The sequence below is a fragment of the Hyla sarda genome, chromosome 6, assembly GCF_029499605.1.
Source record: "Hyla sarda isolate aHylSar1 chromosome 6, aHylSar1.hap1, whole genome shotgun sequence".
Classification (NCBI taxonomy): domain Eukaryota; kingdom Metazoa; phylum Chordata; class Amphibia; order Anura; family Hylidae; genus Hyla; species Hyla sarda.
In genome coordinates, this window is record NC_079194.1 from 139,112,409 (window position 1) to 139,133,242 (window position 20,834).

At 44.1% G+C, this 20,834-nt stretch overlaps 1 protein-coding gene across 1 annotated transcript in view; it reads left to right on the plus strand.

The window, feature by feature from the left end:
- Nucleotides 1–11,258: 11,258 nt before the first annotated feature.
- The window catches only part of TRAIP (TRAF interacting protein), a 35,368-nt gene continuing 25,792 nt past the window's right edge, over nucleotides 11,259–20,834 (plus strand). Inside the window, exons 1-7 of the mRNA XM_056525225.1 lie at nucleotides 11,259–11,463; nucleotides 12,759–12,816; nucleotides 13,844–13,927; nucleotides 14,023–14,062; nucleotides 15,739–15,866; nucleotides 15,947–16,041; nucleotides 16,273–16,386. Of these exons, the coding sequence (XP_056381200.1) occupies nucleotides 11,366–11,463; nucleotides 12,759–12,816; nucleotides 13,844–13,927; nucleotides 14,023–14,062; nucleotides 15,739–15,866; nucleotides 15,947–16,041; nucleotides 16,273–16,386 (617 nt within the window). The 5' untranslated portion in view covers nucleotides 11,259–11,365. The remainder of the gene's footprint in view (nucleotides 11,464–12,758; nucleotides 12,817–13,843; nucleotides 13,928–14,022; nucleotides 14,063–15,738; nucleotides 15,867–15,946; nucleotides 16,042–16,272; nucleotides 16,387–20,834) is intronic.

A 20,834-nucleotide genomic window follows, 5' to 3' on the forward strand; every position in this document is an offset into this window, starting at 1 on the left:
AAGTGCGATGTCATGCGCACAGATAACCTCTCACAAGGATTAAAGTATTCAAGAATTGGAACTCCAAGCATGCGCGATTGTGGATACTGACCTGAACGGGATGATGTTTTTTAAGTCCACTGTCATACGCGGAACACACGCAGCCGCACACACCAGGAGATGTGCGCAGCCGCAGATATGATTCCGAACGGCTTATTTACAAAGCCCGCTGTCATGCGCGGTGCAGGAGATTCACGCGACATGCGTGATTACGCACACGTCGCGAAACTGCATGATGATTGGACAATGGCATCAACATATATTATCATGTGACTCACTCATTGGTTGATATCTACGGAACAATGACATAGAATGTGTCTATTTGCTAGCCCTGATGCGCACAATGATGCGGTACAGGGCGACGTCACAAACAGAGACCAAATAAGCCTGATGGTCCGGTCTCAAGTAGCCATTAGCCGATTCCCGTGAGAAAGTCAGCGTAGCTGACGAAACGTCGGGGGGGGGGGGGGGGGCTAATTGAGATTCAATTTTTAATATCAGACTTATGTCCTAATGTATCTTTAAACTAAGCACATCCTGAGCAACTGCATCTATTGCAAAACAGAGTACTGTAGCATTACCTAGGATGTGCTCATTGAACTAGGCACACAGTCTGGAATTTTAAAATAAGAGTTCAATAAGTACAGTACAAGTGTTTTAACTTGGATCACTAATAAAATATATTTTTTTAGGGAGGGGGGGTTCTAGTTTAGGGTTTACCCCTTGGGGGGTGACCCCTAAAGGTTGTTGATTAAGTATGCATGCCGGGCAGAAATCTCCTCACTCCCCCAGGACTTGCAACATGTTTCGGATAGAATTGAGACCCTGGAGGAGACCCATGATTCCACCAGGGCCTATGTTGCCCAGCTTCACTCTACTATTGGCTGACAATCTGAGTTCATATGTGATTTGCATAACCATGTGGATGACATGGACAATAGGAGGCTTAGTAACAATATCCAAGTGCGGGGTCTCCCTGAAGCCACCCTAGAGGAGGATCTTCATGCTACCCTGAAAGCAATCTTTAACCTCATCCAGGGTGAGCCCTCGTCCCATATACATCAAATTGGACAGAACACACCGGGCCCTCAGGTCCAAGCCCTCCAATGGCCTTCCCAGGGATGTCATTTGTTGTGTGAATGACTTTCAACTCAAAGAAACTATTATGGCTAAGGCCCGCTCCCTGCGGAATTTTGATTTTGATGGAACTCCTATCAAGCTATATCAAGACCTCTCCGAATACCCTCCAGAAATGACGCCTTCTTCATCCTCTTTTTGCTATTTCATCAAACCCATCAAATCCCCTATCGCTGTAGTTTTCCTTTTGCCTTGCAAACCCGTAAAGATGGACGCTCTGCTGTCCTGCGCTCACATTCTGATATTCCGTCATTCTGCTCCGCCTTGGATATCCCTTTGCCTCTGGTGATGGACTGGGACCTCTACCTCCATCCACCCCCACCCACCCCCTCCTGTGTGGCAAACGGTCCGCAATCAAGCGGGAACAGGAAAGTTACCTCACCGGGTCGACGTGACCCCCCCCCCCCTCCCCCTGCACCCACTTGAGAAGGGACTTAGCTGTTGGATAGTGGACTGCTTCTACCTCTGGGACTCAGTTACTTTCTGCATCTTCCCCAGGATACATTATTTGTTCTTGTTTATACTTTTATGCTAGTTTTATTTTCCTCATTTAATGTGTTGTCGATGGTAATGTATTCTATGCCATAGTTGGCGGTCATCTGTTCTTACTACATTTGGCATGGCCTCGTGGGTGGATTTTCTCTGGGCTAGATCAGTTTCTCCTGGATGTTCTTCTCTCATCTCCCCACCGAGGCCTTTCCAACTGGAAAGATAATTTGTAGGTGCTCTGGTACCTCATTTATGCTACTGGTTATTGCCTCCTCTTTGACCCTGTGGTCACTGGTTTATTCCATGATTTATTGGTTTCTCAGTTTTTCTTGTTATGTTTATGTTTTTTGGTGTGTCTTGTCTCCCCTGCTCTCCCTGTGTCGCCCCTCCCCTTTTCTTCCTCTTTTCCTTTAGGCTTCCGGAGGTCGTTGTCTTTCCCCTTGATTCCTTCCGCCTTCGTGGGTGTCCCTGGCTGCTTGAGTTCATCCCTTGTTTATGGGTGAGTGCATTCTCTCTTTCTGCTTCTTCTTCCCTCTTTTTCCTGGATTATGGATAAGTGTGTTTCCTTAAATGTTAAAGGTCTCAACTCCCCCCTTAAACGGCATCTTCTGCAATGGGAGTTGGTTACGTAGAAGGCTGATTTTCTTCAGGAAACACACTTTGACCATTCCGGTTCTTTCCAATTTCTGACTCATCTCTACCCGCTTGCTTTCTCAGCTTCTTCGGGTAGGAAGACGGCTGGGGTAGCAATTCTGGTTTCCCGATCTTGTCCCCTTTAGGTTTCCTCTACCCTTACTGATCCTCAGGGACGATACCTAATAGTGGAGGGCTCCCTTGGTGGTAAGCCCCTGCTTCTCTGTAATTTATACGCCCCCAATACCTCCCAGATCCTGTTTTTGCGCGGGGTTCTTGCTCGGTTACATAAATTTCTCCCATCGGCTTGGCTTGTGGCCGGGGATTTCAACTTAATTTTTCCCCCCTCTATGGGCCATCACTCCCCTCTTCATAGCCTGACCACCACCCCCCTACCAACTGCATCTCGCTTCTTTGTTCCGTCGTCTGATTCGCTCCTCCTCCCTGTATGACCTGTGGAGGATTAATCATCCCACTAATAAGTCTTTCTTGTTTTACTCTCACCCGCATAAAATACCTACCCGTATAGACTAGTTCTTTGGCAATCTCACTATGGTACGCATGCTCTCCTCTGCTTCGCTTGGCCCCATTTCCTGGTCTGACCACAGTCCAGTTCTTCTGTCTTTTTCTCCTTTCACCTCCTCTCCTAGGCGCTGCCACTGGCTTAATGACTTCCTCCTTAAATCTTTGCCCTCCTGGGAATCGATTCAAGCTTGTATTACCGAATATTTTACTTTGAATCGAGGCTCAGACTCCTCTCAGGCTGTTCTTTGGGAGGCACATAAATCTGTTATCCGGGGGCATTGTATTGCTCTGGGCTCCCGTCTAAAACGTAATGCCTTGGCTTGTTCCTGGGAGCTGCACACTCAAATTCACCACCTTGAAGCTGCTCTCCTTTCCGCTCCTTCCCTTTCAGCGCTGAGGCATCTGGTCGCTGCACGTACCCAATTAAGAGAACTTGGGCTCCAAGAAGTGGAACGACAACTTCTCTTTGCAAAGCAGCGATTCTATGAGAAGGGTAATAAAGCCCACTCGATGTTGGCTAAACGCATACGAGACCGTGCTGCGGCCCTGACGCCCTCGGCTCTGAAGAATTCCGGGACTACTATTCTAAGTTATATTTTCTCCCTTCCCAACTGCCTTCTGACCCTGCAGATCTTTTTGCACTCCTTGCTTACCCTCCTTCCTAAACCAGGAAAGGACCCACATGACTGCTCCAGCTATAGGCCTATAGCCTTACTCAATACTGATCTAAAGTTATTCTCGAAGATTTTGGCAACCCGCCTCGGTTGTTTCCTCCCTTCCCTCATCTATAAGGATCAGGTGGGCTTCATTCCTTGCCGTCAGGGAGGTGACAACACGAGGCGGGTGATTGACCTTATAGACCTGGTTAATCGGCAATCTGAGAAGGCTGTTGTCCTCAGTTTGGATATTGAAAAGGCCTTTGATAGGCTGGGTTGGCCATTTCTTTCTGCTACCCTATGGAAATTTGGGATAAGGTTAACTTTCTTAATGCACTGCAGGGTCTCTACTCTTCTCCTACGGCTTCTCTCAAGCTTCCTCATGCCTCCTCTTCTTCTTTTCCTCTGTCTAATGGCACACGACAGGGATGCCCGTTGTCCCCTCCTGATTTTTGCTTTATGTATCGAACCTCTTACTGCCATGATCCGGGGGGAAGCCGACATTTCTGGGACAGCTCTCCACGATAGAGAGTTTGAGATTTGCCTCTTTGCTGACGATGTCCTTCTTACTCTTACAAAACCTTTGCTTTCTCTTCCTAACCTCTATAGGGTTTTGCGTTCCTATGGGGATGTTTCTGGCTACAAAGTTAATCTTTCCAAAACTGAGGTCCTCCCTTTGAATCTTCCTTCCTCCCTTTCCGCTCAGTTACGAGCTGCCTATTCTTTCCGCTGGTCTCCTTCTGCTATTAGTTATCTTGGTGTTCACCATCCCATCGTTATATGAGTCGTTGGGAGGAGGTCTTGAACACCACCATCACACTTCCCAAATGGCAGATCATTTGGCAAAGGGCCTCTAAGGCCTCCATTTGCATGACCTATAAAGAAACACAATTTAAAATTCTACTGGGTTGGTACCATACTCCCGAGTTGCTTAACAAATTAAACCCGAATATTCCTCCTCAATGTTGGCGCTGTGGTGTGCGGCTGGGCACGGTTTTCCATATATTCTGGTCCCCTATTGGGAGGTGGTGAAGTGGTTGGTCACCAATGTGCTGGGCGCTACGGTCACCTTGGACCCACTAGTCTACTTGTTACACCTCTCTAGTAGGGCCTTATCCAAAAGACTTTTTAAACTTTTTATGCACATTGTTTTGGCAGCCAAAACTAGGTTCAGACTATGGAAGCTCTGGACAGAAAATTTCCGCCCGGAGATTCCGAGTGCGGCTAGGACCGCGCGGACACTGCAGTCTCCAATAGACTGCAATGTGTTTCGCGAGTATTTCCGCCTGAAGAAAGAGCAACGCCATTCTTCAGACGGAAATTTCCAAGCGGATTTTCTGTTCACAGATTCCGCTTCACAAATTCCGAAGTGTGAATTTGTGAACGGAAACCCATTCACTACACTATACATTTTAGCAAGCGGAATTTCCGCCTGCAATTTCAAAGCGGAATTACAGGCGGAAATTCCTTAGTCTGAACCTAGCCTTATAGCTAAATACTGGAAGCAGCCAGTATAGCAAGGATCCGGGAGATACATTGTCTGTAATCCCTCACTGCCTCCTTTAATAACTCCTTGCTTCTCTTCCTTTCTGTTTGGGAGCCTTGGGGTCGGTTTTCTGATAGACAACCAACTAAGTCCTTTTACTCCCTTCTGATACTGCCCTTCCTCCCTCCCCAGCCTTTCCTTTTATCTTCCTTGTGGTGTCTAGTTCTTGTCCTTGTTAGTCCTTTCTATGTCCTGTTTTGTTCTTTTCTGTTTCGGTTGTCCTGTTCGTGGGCCTTCATTGATCCTTCTTTGGTGCCTTGGTTATACTGTCTGGGCTGACTGACCACTGACTACTGTGTGCATGGACTTTCGGAGCTATTGCTCGGTCATTTTATTTGACCTTGCCTTAGTTATCTCTTGTACCTGTTTGTGTTTCCCATTGACTTTTTTGTTTTACATATGCGCATATTGTTTGTGGCATCACTCCTGCATATGAAAACTTTAATAAAAAAATTACAGTAAAAAAAAAAAAAAAAATTCCTAAATATTTTGATGAATTGGAAAATTTGTCGTTGTTAAATTTTTTTTATGGCATTCACTGTGTGGTAATTTTTTTTTATTTTATTCGGTGGGTCGGTACAATTATGGCAATGCCCAATTTATATACCGGTAGCTTTTTTAGGTCCTTTTCCCCCTTTCTTTGTGCTGTCATGTTCGGACAGCCATAACTTTTTAATTTTTCGTCCAATGCCATTGTGTGAGGGCTTATTTTTTTGTGGGACAAGATGTACTTTTTATTGGTACTATATTTGTGATTCAATTTTTTTTCTTTTTACGGTGTTCACCGGGCGGGATAAATACCATTATCAGTTCATTGTAAAAGTAATTATGGACGTGGCAATACCTATTATGTATAGGTTTGGGTGTTTCTTTTTTGGGTGATATTATAGGGTTTTATTGGGAAGGGGCATTTATTAATTTACATTTTATTAATTTATTTTAAAAACCTTTTTTTTTTTTTTACTTTTCCAGCCTATGGCTGGACCTCACAGGCTGCCGTACTAGGCAGACAGGAGGCCATCAGCTGGCCTCCTGCTTCCATGGGAACCAACGGGATCCCACAATCGCATCACAGGATCGCCGTTGGTGGATGGGGGGCGGCCCCCTCTCCCTGTCAACCCCATAGATGCTGTGATCAGGACTGATCACGGCATCTATCGGGTTAATGCTGCCGAGACCGGCGCAATTCCGGTCTTGGCATCTCGCTGTGAAGGAGATCGCTAGGACGCATGCCTACATCCAGTTGCGCTTACTAGCTAGCAACTTGGACGTATGCATATGTCCTAGGGCAGGAAGGGGTTAATCATATTGACCCACAGAATAAAAATGTCAGTTTTAGGACAGGTTCAAACTACCGTTTGCATCCAACCCGTTAGGGGTCCGAACAGCCTTTTTTTTTTTTTAAGCCGATCGGACCATAAAATGGGTCAAATGCAAAGGGTTACTGCTGTGTCCCGACAGCCCCCATTCACTAGCATGGGATCCGTCTGTGAACCGGTAATTTTACAGGAATTTAGCAGAAAAAAGTGGTGCTTGCCCCATTTTTTTTTCTCCACTAAACTTGACTGAACTGCTGGCGAAGCAACCCCTAACTAAGCCCAACAGCAGTGTGAACGAGCCCTTAACCTAAAATCCACTGTGTAAAAACAAAACCCCACAAAAGTTGCTATTTTCTTTTAAGGTTCCCCTCACAAATAATAATATCCTTGTGGCACCATACATTTTATGGTCAAATGAAAGGTGTCACGAGTTATGGCTCATAAAAGGAAGGGAGGAAAAAACAAAAATGTGAAAATTTTAATTTCCTCAAGGCCAAAATGGGCTGCGTCCTTTAAAAAAAATCTAAAATATAAAACATTTTCTGGTTTAGCACTTTTTGTTAACTACTTAATTAATTTATTGTTTCACGTCTTCAATATGAATTTACAATGTATATAAAAAAATGGAATAAAAATATGCAATTCAAAAAAAAAAAAAAAAATTGGTAGTGTCTTGGGGAACACAATAAGTACTGAAGACTCCAATGGAACTCAAAAAGAAGTACTTTATTCTGTCTATCATAAACGCATTTTCTGAGGATAATCCTCCTTCCTCAGGAGACCAGACAAAAACGAGCTCACAACTGAAGACAGCCAGCACATATATATACACACACACACATATAATCCAATGAATTCAATTAACAACATAAAAAATATATTTCGTAAAACACATAATTAAGTCCTCCATATCTATAATATGACCTCATCATAATCAAATGACTGAGAAAACAAAATAAACCATGTGGAACAACTTACTCTATTTGCTTGTAATGTATGATCCGGACCTATATCTATGCTATGGGGCGCCATATATTCACAGTGAAAGGAAGAACCGGAAATGCCATAGTATCTGACATACGTATCATATCACACTCTACATGTGGACCGCATCGCTGTGAAGGTGGAACGCACATTCAGTCTCAGCACCGGAGTGTGTAACACTCACGTGCTGGGCAGGAAGAGGCCCTGTGAGTGAATGGCAATGCTGCGTCATCTCCTGCACCCGATGGAACGCATCTCCATGGAGTGGAACGCAAGCTCAGCTCTGTCCGGTGCATTGCTAGTTATCAATATTGGAGTCAAATAAGGTGTACTGCCAATGTCCTGTATAAACACAAAATAATGATATGAGTGTGTGTTCTGACTTCTAATAAGGGCAAGAAGATAAAATATTAGATAGTAAATAGCTAAAATAGAATATACAATAGTATATTATCTATTAAAATGAAAAACATAATGTAAAAACATAAATTAGGAATGTAGAAAGAATACATGAAACCTATATAAGTGGAGGAAAAGATAAGATGTTTCCAAAAATATCAATTATACTGTGTATTATACAGTGGTAATGTGTTATAGTGATGGTCATGTATTATATCACAAACAGTTATGGTAAAATAAGTAACTTATAGAAAAAGGTTCAAGATTAAAAAATACCTCTCTTTGTACTTTAGGTAGATGAAAATTTCCTGAAATAAAAAACAGCTGATGCCTTTTAGTGGGTGGAAAACTGCCCATTAGGAATGCCGATAGATTATATAACATGTCAATTGGTGCTTATAAGGAGCAATAAAGCTAGGGCTACAAAGCAATTTTGGCCAAGACCGGCATTGCGCAACCAAAAATGACCATGGTCACACTGCAGTGATGTTTCAGGGCTAAGGTAAGTGAATTTAGTCACATTGCGAACCATAAGTCAAAGCAAACCTGACAGTGGCAAGATATTAATTTCTTTAAAACTCTAGCGTCAAGGTTGCAGCCACTTGTGGATTGCAATGTGAAGCTATTTAGTAAGCGCAGACATAGCGCCATCACTGTAGAGCAACATGGCGATTTATTGTCACTTGACCCGTCACAGCCAAAATTGTTGTGTGGCCCCAGCCTAACATTAGGCAATTGTCTGTGGGATGGGGGCTATTAAACAGCCACTCAAACTATCATTTGTAGCTTTCTATCATTCACGCATCCATTCATTTCTATTATTGCCAGCTAAACATCCGCTATTTACGCAAATTGATGTGCTGCCACCAAATGTTAATACTTACTGACTCATAAAGCTGTGTTTACACATCACGTTTTATTTGCAGTACTGTTGTGTTACCATCGAGGTACCGCTGTATTTTTACTGAGATTTTTCTAATATCGCTGTAAAAAAAAAAAAGTGCCATTATTGTACTGCCATTATGCAAATTGCTGTAAATTGTTCCATTTGTACAGAGATTTCAGTCATTTGTACTGAGGCAGTTCAGAAAACAAAGTGCAACACATGTAAACACAACCTAAAAGATGTGATCAGTCAATGTGCGTTTAATCGTTGTCAACTGATCGCAGGGCCTCTTAGGCTGGGTTCACACTGCGTTACTGCGTCTGGTTCACTGTTTCTATTATAGTCTCTCTAAATGACAATCAAATGAATACAGATCAAAATAATATACAGGTTATATTACACTCCAAGAATTTTTTATAAATTTCGGATTAGGAATGCATCACCTTACCCGAGCTGTGACCGTATAGACTCCGGATTAAGTTTGTCAGTTTGTGATGTCATCCCGCTCTGTACAGGGTATCAACAGCCAGTGATCGCCGCTGCGTGGTTATTAAACCTTTAGATTCTGCCATGAAGTCGAATGCTGGACCTAAAGCAGGTTACTGAGGATAAGCGGTTGGTTGCTATTAGAGATGAGTGAACTTACAGTAAATTCGATTCGTCACGAACTTCTCGGCTCGGCAGTTGATGACTTATCCTGCGTAAATTAGTTCAGCTTTCAAGTGCTCCGGTGGGCTGGAAAAGGTGGATACAGTCCTAGGAGACTCTTTCCTAGGACTGTATCCACCTTTTGCAGCCCACGGGAGCACCTGAAAGCTGAACTAATTTATGTAGGATAAGTCATCAACTGCCGAGCCGAGAAGTTCGTGACAAATCGAATTTACTGTAAGTTCACGCATCTCTAGTTGCTATGGATGACTGGGATCACCCACTCAGCTTAGATGATGGCCAGAGAGTCCTTACCTGCCTGCGTGCAGTCAGATCTTCTTTCTATGTCTCCTGCCTGCTTTCAGGGCTGGTGCAAGGATTTTTGCCACCCAAGGCAAAAGCTAATTTTGCTGCTCCCTTGACTCAGCCCATTGGCTTTGCCTTTGACACACCCCACCTTACTACTGGGGTGACATACAGTAACAAACCTCCTCCTCACGTACTCACCTTGGGGCGTAATGGACCCTTACAGAACAGAGCATAGCGGCCAGTGTGAAACTAGCCTAAGACTAGGTTTCCACATAGGTTTTTTTTCTGGCATTTTTTGGAATACTGCCACTGCAGTTTTTGAGCTAAAGTCAGAAGTGGATCGATCCAACCGGAAGCAGAAGTAGAATTCCGCCCTTTATATTTCCCATTGCTTTTGAATACACTTCTGACTTTGGCTCAAAAAGAAAAAAAAACTGTGTGGAAACCTAGCCTACTAAAAAAAAGTGTACAAAAAGTGCACCTAGTGGCCAGACCTCACGCAGTCTGGTACATATAGTCACAATTTTGACAACAGTATAAAACAATATAAAAACAGTGCATATTAAAAAAGGCACATGTGACATAGGACAACCAACCAAAGACCAAGCAGGGATCACAGGGGGACACTGCAGTGTAGCTTTCTGGACCACTGTGCTGAGTACGCCCACGTGTTATACAGAAATGACCTGATGGAACACAATACAGTGACCCCCCCCCGACCTACGATGGCCCCGACATACGATCATTTCAACATACGATGGACTCTCAGAGGCAGCATCAACATACAATGCTTCTGTATGTTGGGGCCATCGCATAAACGGCTATCCGGCAGCGCAGACTGCTTCAGCTGCCACCGGATAGCCGATTACAGTGTCCCGTGTGCTCCGGTGATGTCACTTACCTGTCCTCGGGGCTCCGGTGCGTCCTCTTCGGGATCCCCTGCATCGTCGGTGCTCTACATTGTCGTCATCACGTCGCTGCGCACGCCATCCCGTCATCCAATAGGAGCGGCGTGCGTAGCAACGTGATGGCGGCGACGGAGAGCGAGGATGCCGGGGAAGCAGAGGCCTTGCCGGAGAGTCGGGGACACCCCGGGGACGCGGCGACAGCGATGGAGGGCGACATCCAGGGCAGCGGTGACGAGCGATGAAGGTCCGGAGCGGCGGGGACAGGTGAGTATAACCTCCAATACCAATGGTCTTCAACCTGCGGACCTCCAGATGTTGCAAAACTACAACTCCCAGCATGCCCGGACAGCCGTTGGCTGTCCGGGCATGCTGGGTGTTGTAGTTTTGCAACATCTGGAGGTCCGCAGGTTGTAGACCACTGTCCTATACTTTACATTGCACGGATCCCTCAATATATGATGGTTTCAACAAACGATGGTCCATTTGGAACGGATTACCATCGTATGTTGAGGGACCACTGTACACAGTGATGGTGTGAAATATACAGTAAGAATGCGATTAAATATATAATACAGAGTGATCTCGTGAAGTACATAACATGTGGTTACGGCTATTTATATACAGTGATGACGTTTTATAATCTATTATGGCATGCAATACATACCGTACATCTAGACTGAGCGCCATAGGCCGAAGCTCCTGTCAATCTTTCTGCTCGGCCCAGAGATACGCCGCTGGTCGACGTGCAACGTCATGACGTTGGTGCCTGTTCAGCCAATCAGGAGGAAGACGCGCTGGTGACGTACTATTGTCGGCAGCAATCGCGGTAAAAACGAATCCGTGAACAGAAAGGACTAAGGAACTCCCGGGCCGGGGGGGAGCCAGACATGCCCATCCGCGCCCAGTGTACCATCTGCTCTGATTTCCTCGATCACCACAGCGATGTGGCGGCTATTCACTGCGGACACACCTTCCATCACCATTGGTAGATACCGCTAAGCCCGTGTTACATAAGTGCCAATATACATATAAATATACCCTGCACGCTTCATATTTCTGTTCTCGTGTATGTATGTATACTCTGTACACCTCCTATTATATGTATGTACTCCAATACACCTTATAATAGATTTAAGATTTAACTAAACCTCTGCAGACAAGAAGTTGCCCATAGCAACAATCAGATATCTTCTATTTCTGGAAAGACTGCTAAAAATAAATAAAGCAATCTGGTTGCTATGGGCAACTGGTCAGCTTTTTCCTCTGCACAGGTTTTGTTAAATTTCACCCTAAATGTCTGTAATAGAGATGAGCGAACTTACAGTAAATTCGATTCGTCACGAACTTCTCGGCTCGGCAGTTGATGACTTATCTTGCGTAAATTAGTTCAGCCTTCAGGTGCTCCCATGGGCTGGAAAAGGTGGATATATTCCTAGGAAAGAGTCTCCTAGGACTGTATCCACCTTTTCCAGCCCATCGGAGCTCCTGAAAGCTGAACTAATTTATGCAGGAAAAGTCATCAACTGCCGAGCCGAGAAGTTTGTGATGAATCGAATTTACTGTAAGTTCGCTCATCTCTAGTCTGTAACCCTCGTCCTGTATGTATGTACCCCTGTACACCTTATATTATGTGTGTACCCCTAAATTAGTATACATTGTATATGTAATCCTATTTGTCTCCTAAACATATACTCAGCCTTGCTACCCCTGTATGTCATGCATACACCACCTAGAAGTTCCATCTCTATCCTTCTACATTACATAATAATGCACTGCTCCCTATATGAGGTTTTCAGTTCTGATCACCCCTGAATACAATGCCTATACCCTATTCCAGTGATTTTCAACCTGTGGACCTTTAGTTGTTGCAAAACTACTACTCCCAGCATGCCCGGACAGCCGTTGGCTGTCCGGGCATGCTGGGAGTTGTAGTTTTGCAACATCTGGAGGTCCACAGCTGGAGGCACTGAGGTAGGAAACGGACAATGTTTCCCAACTAGTGTGCCTCCAGTTGTTGCAAAACTACAACTCCCAGACTGCCCAGGCATGCTGGAAGTTGTAGTTCGGCAATATCTGAAGGATCAGATGTTGCCGAACTACAACTTCCAGCATGCTTGGGCAGTCTGGCATGCTGGGAGTTGTAGTTTTGCAACATCTGGAGGTCCACAGGTTGAAGATCACTGCCCTATTCTATGACGTGCGGTCATACTATACTACATGCACCCGACCCCATAGATTTGTTGTGGTTCCTGCATTTACCACTTCTCCTTCTATCCTCAGCCTGCAGCAATGGTTCACCTCTGCTCCAAGCCAAACATGTCCTCAGTGCCGCATCAAGGTAAATATCCCTCTCGCCCAACTGTTCAGAAGATGCTTCTATGTGGAGCGCCAACTGGCGTCAACCATACGACACACATGGCATAAATACATTCACGTGTTTGGTGCCACATTTATAGCAAGATATACAGCGTTCTGCTGCCCAAAAGAAACGACCATAAATACATTGATACATATGGCACCAAATATATCACATGGCATATGCAGCCTAGAGCATAAAACTATAAATACGCTGACACGTATGGTATCATATGTCACAAGATGTGTAGCCCACAAAATACAGTAACAAATACATTCACTTTGGCGCTACCTATATAACAAGTCATATGGTGTGCTGCAACCCAGAGTGTAAATGTGTTCATGTGTACGGCACCACATATTTCACACGGCAGAAACATTGTTGTTTTTGAAGGTTTTTATTTTATTTATTTTTATTTTTAAATGGTCAGATACAAAAACCTTTGATATATTGTAAAGCATGCAAAACCAATAAGTTTTACAATTGCTTTCATTAGAAAGTTTTCAGTATTTCATACTGAAAAAGCCAGTCAGACAACTGCCCCCCCCCCCCCCGCCTGCTTGGACACATACCAGTCCTGCTGTGTCCATGCGTCATCACCTGTGTCATGGACACTTCCTTGACTGACAGCTGTGAGCGCAGGGCTCAGAGCTGGAGGAAAACTCCTCCCACTGTCATCTTGTATCCTGCTACTGTCAGTGAGGACAAGCTGGGAGTTGTAGTTTTGCTAATGCTAGGGGAGCTGTGAGCAGACAGCATACTGAGGGAGGGGGCGGAGACTGCAGTGAGGCCACGCCCCTCCCTTTGAGAGGAATTCAGACTAGTGAGCAAAATTAAAAGTGTAATAAAAAAATAAAGGTGCTAGACACAAAAATTAGAAGTACATGGTCAGGATTAGGTACTGAGTGATATATTAAAAAAATGTTTTTTTGTTGGATCTGATGGGTACGCTTTAGGTATTCAATGGCTATACCCTGTATCTGGCATTAATGACTTGCTGTCTTCTCAGGTCAGTAAGCGTCAGATCATAGAGAAGCTTTTCTTTGATGTTGGTTTGGAGGATGAGACGACGCTCGACCCGGAGTCACTAAAGGTGTGCACTTCCCTTCCCATTCTCAATATATGTGTGCGCATATGGATTTCCTCTTAGTGCAGCAATGTGACTTCACTACTTATCTTATATTCCAGAATGAAGTAGATAGAATAAAAGCAAACCTTCATACCAAAGGTAAGTGGGGGAATATTCTCTAGATTCTTCTTATTAAAGGGGGCATTCACTTTAGCTACAGATAATTTAAAGGGACCCTGTTAATATTTTAATGCTGCCTCAACTGAAATTAATCAGGGTGGTTTCCGGTGGCTTTTGCCTTCCCCCCCCCCCCCCCCCCCCCCCCAGGCCGTGATTGATAGATCTTTTCCTATACCATAACAGTTGCCGAGGACTACCCTGATGACATGTGGTTCAGGAAGCATGAAAGTGATGACAAGTTTCTTAGAAAAGGTTCTTTACTACCAGAAGCTAAAGCTCACCGAATGTTTTAAAGGGGTAGTCCAGGCAAAAACTTTTTTTTATATATCAACTGGCTCCGGAAAGTTAAACAGATTTGTAAATTACTTCTATTAAAAAATTTTAATCCTTCCAATAGTTATTAGCTTCTGAAGTTTTCTGTCTAACTGATCAATGATGATGTCACGTCCCGGGAGCTGTGCATGATGGGAGAATATCCCCATAGGAGCTGGACAGCTCCAGGGACGTGAGTCATCAGAAAGCAGTTAGACAGAAAACAGCAACTCAACTTCAGAAGCTAATAACTATTGGAAGGATTAAAATTTTTTAATAGAAGTAATTTACAAATCTGTTTAACTTTCCGGAGCCAGTTGATATATAAAAGAAAAATTTGGCCTGGAATACCCCTTTAATGTACTATAGAGACAAAAAGACAGGAGGAGCGCGATCCTAGTGAAATACCATTAAAAATGCAGGCAATGTTGGCAATAATATTATGCTCACCGCAATGTGTTTATGCTTAGAGCATAACATCTATAACAGCTCATCAGATAGCGGGTCAGCAGCCTTGGAGCATCCGATCCTCCAGGGGAGTCGGCAGACAGAGAGAGAACTTGGTAGCAAAAAAAAGAATTTCTCCAAAACCAGGCGCTTCTCCCAATAAAAGTTTTTTTTTTATTCCATCATGGTAGATATAAAAGATTAAAAAGCACTTTCAATGAGTTTCTAGCTCGGACCGAGCTCTTTATCAAGACGTGCATCTTGATAAAGAGCTCGGTCCGAGCTAGAAACGCGTTGAAAGTGCTTTTTAAACTTTTATATCTACCATGATGGAATAAAGAAAACCTTTTATTGGGAAAAGCGCCTGGTTTTGGAGAAATTTTCTTTTTTTGCTACAACGTTCTACACCTCATGTTTTAGGGCTTAAGCTTAGGGCTACCGAACTGAGAGATTCTGATGTCATAATGCCCAATATGATTTGTTAATGTTGTTTTCACAATCTACATCATTGTCCACATGCATGTAGCTATTAATGGCGTTAGTGACCCTGTAGAGCAGCTTTGGGCCAGTAACATTCTGGTCAGATAAGCAGTTTTCTGTTGGTTATTAGATGAACTTATGTACTGTTCAGTGATGAGCCTCCGTAAAGGGGCTCCCCACACTTTATATCTGCTGGTAATGTGTTCAGTAGCCTGTGCTGGCTCAACGTATGAAGAGTTGACATCCCTAAGATCTGCCAGATTAGAACAGATCATGGTGCACGCATTAGGAAACCTTTTGCAGTTTATGAACTCTTTGCCCATGTAAGAGCCTACTGTTGGCTGGTGTCTTGGGGATCAGTGATTTAATGAGTGCTAGCAATGGTCATTAAGGGATTCATATGTTTCTTATTGCAGAGAAGGAGAAGAGGGAATGTCAGAATCTAGTGGATTCATTGCGGGAGATGCTGGACATCCGGAACGTCACCATAGAATCTATGCAGAAGAAGGTGAATGAGCTGGAAATGCTGTGCTCCTCTTTGAAGGTATCCATGTTAGAGTAATAGCCACCCATGCTTTTATTAGCTCTTACCCATGCCTGATTTAGACATTTTGATTGTTTCAGAGACAGATGAAATTCTTTGATCAGCAACAATCGGAGACTAAGGCTGCAAAGGAGGAAGCACGTAGACTGCGGAATAAGCTACGGAACCTGGAGAGGTGGGTGTGACGGCGCAGTAGAGGGAACGTGAGACTGTGCACACACCTTTCATCACCTTTTACGTTCGCATACAGTTTTTTTTTTTTTTTTCCAGCTGTTTTTTGCTTTAGTGGTCCATTAGTCATTCAAGCCAGAAGAGTGTTCTCTTGACCTCTGTCTGGTGTGTACATTTAGATGTAGGAAAAAAATGCAGTGTACACTGAACCTAACTCATTGTCTTTTCATCACAGCATTGAGGTTTTGCTACAGTCTCAACGCCCAGAGGTGGAGACCATGATCAAGGATATGGGCTCAGGAGCAGCTGCTGTGGAGCAACTGGCTATATACTGCGTCTCATTAAAGAAGTAAGATACAGGCTATGGTTGGAGTAATTTAAGTTGTGGGTTGGGGTGCATGGCAGGAACTGCTGATGAGGTGTAATGTACAGCTCCAATTCTTCCATAATAGACATATATTCCCTTTCCACAAGTTTTTTTTTTTTTTATGCTTTGTGACATAAATGTAGAATATTTCCTGTTAATGAGAAAAGATAAGCTCCATCCTAAACTAAGCAATTAAAGAAGCACTCTAGGATTTTTTTAATTATTTTTTTTACTTGGCCCATATAATTACAATTGAGGGGATTTATGAAGGTTTGATGTCTTTAGGCTGTGTTTGCCCAAGTCTTACTGCATTTTGGCTGGTTCTGCCGTAATTTCCCAAAAATGCTGTACAAAATGAGACATTTTACTGTGATTTGCCCACAGGCAGTAAAGCAGCACATTTTTACCATGTTTTGGGGGAAATCACTGCAAAAACAGAAAGGGGGAAAAAAAAACCACAATATGTGAACACAGTTTCTGGAGAGGTGTATATCAGCTATATATCCTGATCCCATAAAGATAGCAGCAGTGTACAAATCTGGGTGGGGAGGGTTCTGTGAGCTAGGAGCAGCAATCTTAATGGAGGATAAATGCATCCTGTAGTTCACATGTAGTCAGCTGACCCAGGACTTGACTTTCTTGTGACTCATTAAATGGGCACTGTCAGATTCAAAAACTTTTTATATGTTGTACATCTTGGAAAAACATAAACCTTTCTAATATACTTCATAAGAAGTTCTCTCTCCTTTCTGATAGCATCCCTGTGTGCTCTCTCCTGTCCTAATCAGACAAGAGAGAGCACAGAGGAGTTCTGTCAGGCAGGAGAGGGAGAGAGCACAGAGGAGTTCTGTCAGGCAGGAGAGGGCACAGAGGAGTGCTGTCAGGCAGGAGAGGGCACAGTGCTGTCAGGCAGGAGAGGGAGAGGGCACAGAGGAGTGCTGTCAGGCAGGAGAGGGAGAGGGCACAGAGGAGTTCTGTCAGGCAGGAGAGGGAGAGGGCACAGAGGAGTGCTGTCAGGCAGGAGAGGGAGAGGGCACAGAGGAGTGCTGTCAGGCGGGAGAGGGCACAGAGGAGTGCTAGCACCCTCATTTAATTTGTCCATGCCTGTGCTTCAGCTAGGACAAAGCCATGATTTTATAAGCCATGATTTCTATAAAAAGGAAATAACATTTTCTTTTGAAGTATAATAGAAAGGTTAATGTTTTGCCAAGATGTACAACATATAAAAAGTTTTTGCATCTGACAGTGCCCATTCAAGCTACTGTTTTCTAACCATTGTGCTTCCAGCTGTTGCAAAACCTCAACTTATAGCATGTCCAGGCATGCTGGGAGTTATAGTTTTGCATCTGCTGTAGGATTGCTGGTTGGAAAACAATGCATTAAAGGGGTACTCTCTGCTGACATCTCTGTCCATTTTAGCAACCATGCAGAGGAGATGTATGCTAAGGGCAGCATGGTGGCTCAGTGGTTAGCACTGCTGCCTTGCAGTGCTGGAGACTTGGGTTCAAATCCCACTAAGGACAACAATAACAGAGTTGAGAAGGGTTAACAGAGGGGTGGAAAGGGTACAGTACCTGCAAGCCGGCACGGGAATCTGGTGCAGCTTCCACGGCCAGTTGTTTCCCTGGCAGGGCACCATTTTCGGCCTCACATACTGCACCGGAGGGGGGGGGGGGTTTCCTGTGCACACGCACAAGCTTTCCTTGCCCCTCTGCGACGCTGGTGCTGTGAGTCACAGGCACACAGGTCAGGGCGGGAAAGTTGAAAAAAAAATAATAATAATTGACGCCAGCACCCCGGTTGGGCATCGCTGCTTTAGGATGATCATCCCAATTTTCTTGGCTACCGGGTCACCAGACACCCGATCAGCCCGGAAAAGCAGTGATTCGCCGGTTAGAATTGACCGGCGAATCACAGCGATCGCCGACAAGGGGGGGGGGGGGGGGGGGGAGGCATGTAGTACAGAGTAAGTAATATACTATATGTACACAGTGGGGGAGATTTATCAAAACCTTTGTAGAGGCCTTTTTTAAACTAAAAGAAAGGAATCTGATTGGTTGCCGTGGTCAGCTTTTACTAAACAGGTTTTGATAAATCTCCTCCAGTGATTCCAAAAGCAGATAGTGAGTGCAGTCTGGAGTATACTATAAGCTGTATCTTGAGGTCTATACAGATCTGTAATATAGGGGGAGATTTATCACTGGATTCCCATCTGATTTGTGGCTATAATTTGATGCAGTGAGTTTTTGCACTAAAATTGCGCACATTTCCATTAAGAAGATTTTACAGAACCTTACTAAATTAAAGTATTTGGATTATGACATTGCAGTGAAAGATAGTTACCACGTGCGCCTTTTTTTAAAAAGGTGCAAAAAAGGGCACAACTCCCTTTAAAAATAAATGCAAACTCATACCAGGTTAGAAAAAAAATAGTTGTCCAGAACAAACATGCCTATGGTGGAATATTTACAGTATATTGTTGTTCTTTCAAAACCAGAACAAATAATTGAAATTGAAAGCTATGGACAAATGAACCAGTATTTCACCAAACAATAAATTTTACCACAGCAGGTAAATTGGGGCCATCTAAATAACTGGCAAAACCTGATGTATAGAGAGTCCATTAGCATGCCTTGCCTGACATACTGGCAACGGCAAACCTACACAACCATGAATAATACATTAATGTGTACCTTTCAGATCCCACTAAAACCAAACTGTTATGTTACTCAGTACCTAATTTCACAAAAAAATAGCATATTACAACTGCCCACTGCCTTTTTCATCTTCCCAGAGGGAGGGGGCATGTCCCTCTTGCCTGCACTGTAATGACTCCTCCCCCTCCCTCACTCTGCTGACTCTTGGAAGCGAGCCTGGCAGCCATGCTCTATATCCCTTTTCTCTCTGATTTTATGCTGTACGCGCGCGCGCGCGCACACACACACACACACACACACACACACACACACACACACACACACACACACACTGATTTTTGGAGATTGTCTGTACTCTACCAAAGACAATATGTTGAGTGTATAACTTACATCTTCCTAAAAGTGCAACGTTTTAGTTCTAAAATAACAATGTTTTTTTTTAGGCATACTTTTTATATATTTTCCCTTTGTCGTTTATGTGTATCATCCTTTTGGCAGTCCTGTAATGCTGTAGTTTGTAGTTTTAGAATAGTTGGAGGTACAATGTTTGGGTAACAGTGTTGATGCAGGTTGTGTTCCTCCTGCAGTATTGTCCATCACCCATCTCGTGTTCATGACCCTTGGACACACTCATACTGCTGTGGGACTCATCAGTGTCTCAGGAGGTATGGGGACACCTAGTAGTGGGGCTTTCAAACACTGGAAGTTGTAGTTCGGCAACATCTGATCCTTCAGATATTGCCGAGCTACAACTTCCAGCATGCCTGGGCAGTCTGGGCATGCTGGGAGTTGTAGTTTTGCAACAACTGGAGGCACACTAGTTGGGAAACATTGTCCGTTTCCTACCTCAGTGCCTCCAGCTGTTGCAATAGTTGCAAAACTATAACTCCCAGCATGCACTGACAGACCATGCATGCTGGGAGTTGTAGTTTTTCAACAGCTGGAGGCACACTGGTTTGGAAACACTAAGTTAAGTAATAAACTTTCAAGTGTTTTGCAACCAGTGTGCCTTCAGCTGTTAGATAACTACAACCCCCAGCATGCACAGACAGCCAAAGGGCATGCTGGAAGTTGTAGCAGTATGCCTCTAGCTGTTGCATAATTACAAGTCCCAGCATGCCCTTCTGCTGTAACTGTCTGCTGAGATTTGTAGTTTTTGCAACAGCTGAAGGCACACTAGTTGCGAAACACCAGTTTATCTAACTCCGTGTTTCGCAACCAGTGTGCCTCCAGCTGTTGCAAAACTACAACTCCCAGCATGCACAGACAGCCAAAGGGCATGCTCTGAGTTGTAGTTTTGCAACAGCTGGATGTTTGCCCCTCCCCCCCAATGTGAATGTACAGGGTACACTCACATGGGCGGAGGTTTACAGTGAGTGCTGCAAGTTTGAGATGGCGCAAATTTTGCGCTGCAGCTCAAACTCCCAGCGGCAAACTTGCTGTGAACCTCTGCCCGTGTGACACTACCCTAAAAACACTACACTACACTAACACTAACCTAAAATAAAAAGTAAAAAACACTACATATACACATACCACTTCTCAGCCCCCCTCCCCTTCCCAATAAAAATGAAAAACGTCTGGTACGCTACTGTTTCCAAAACGGAGCCTCCAGCTGTTGCAAAACACCCAGTATTGCTGGACAGCCATTGACTGTCCAGGCATGCTGGGAGTTTTGCAACAGCTGGAGGCACCCTGTTTGGGAATCACTGGCATAGAATACCTCTATGTCCACCCCTATGCAAATCCCTAATTTAGGCATCAAATGCACAT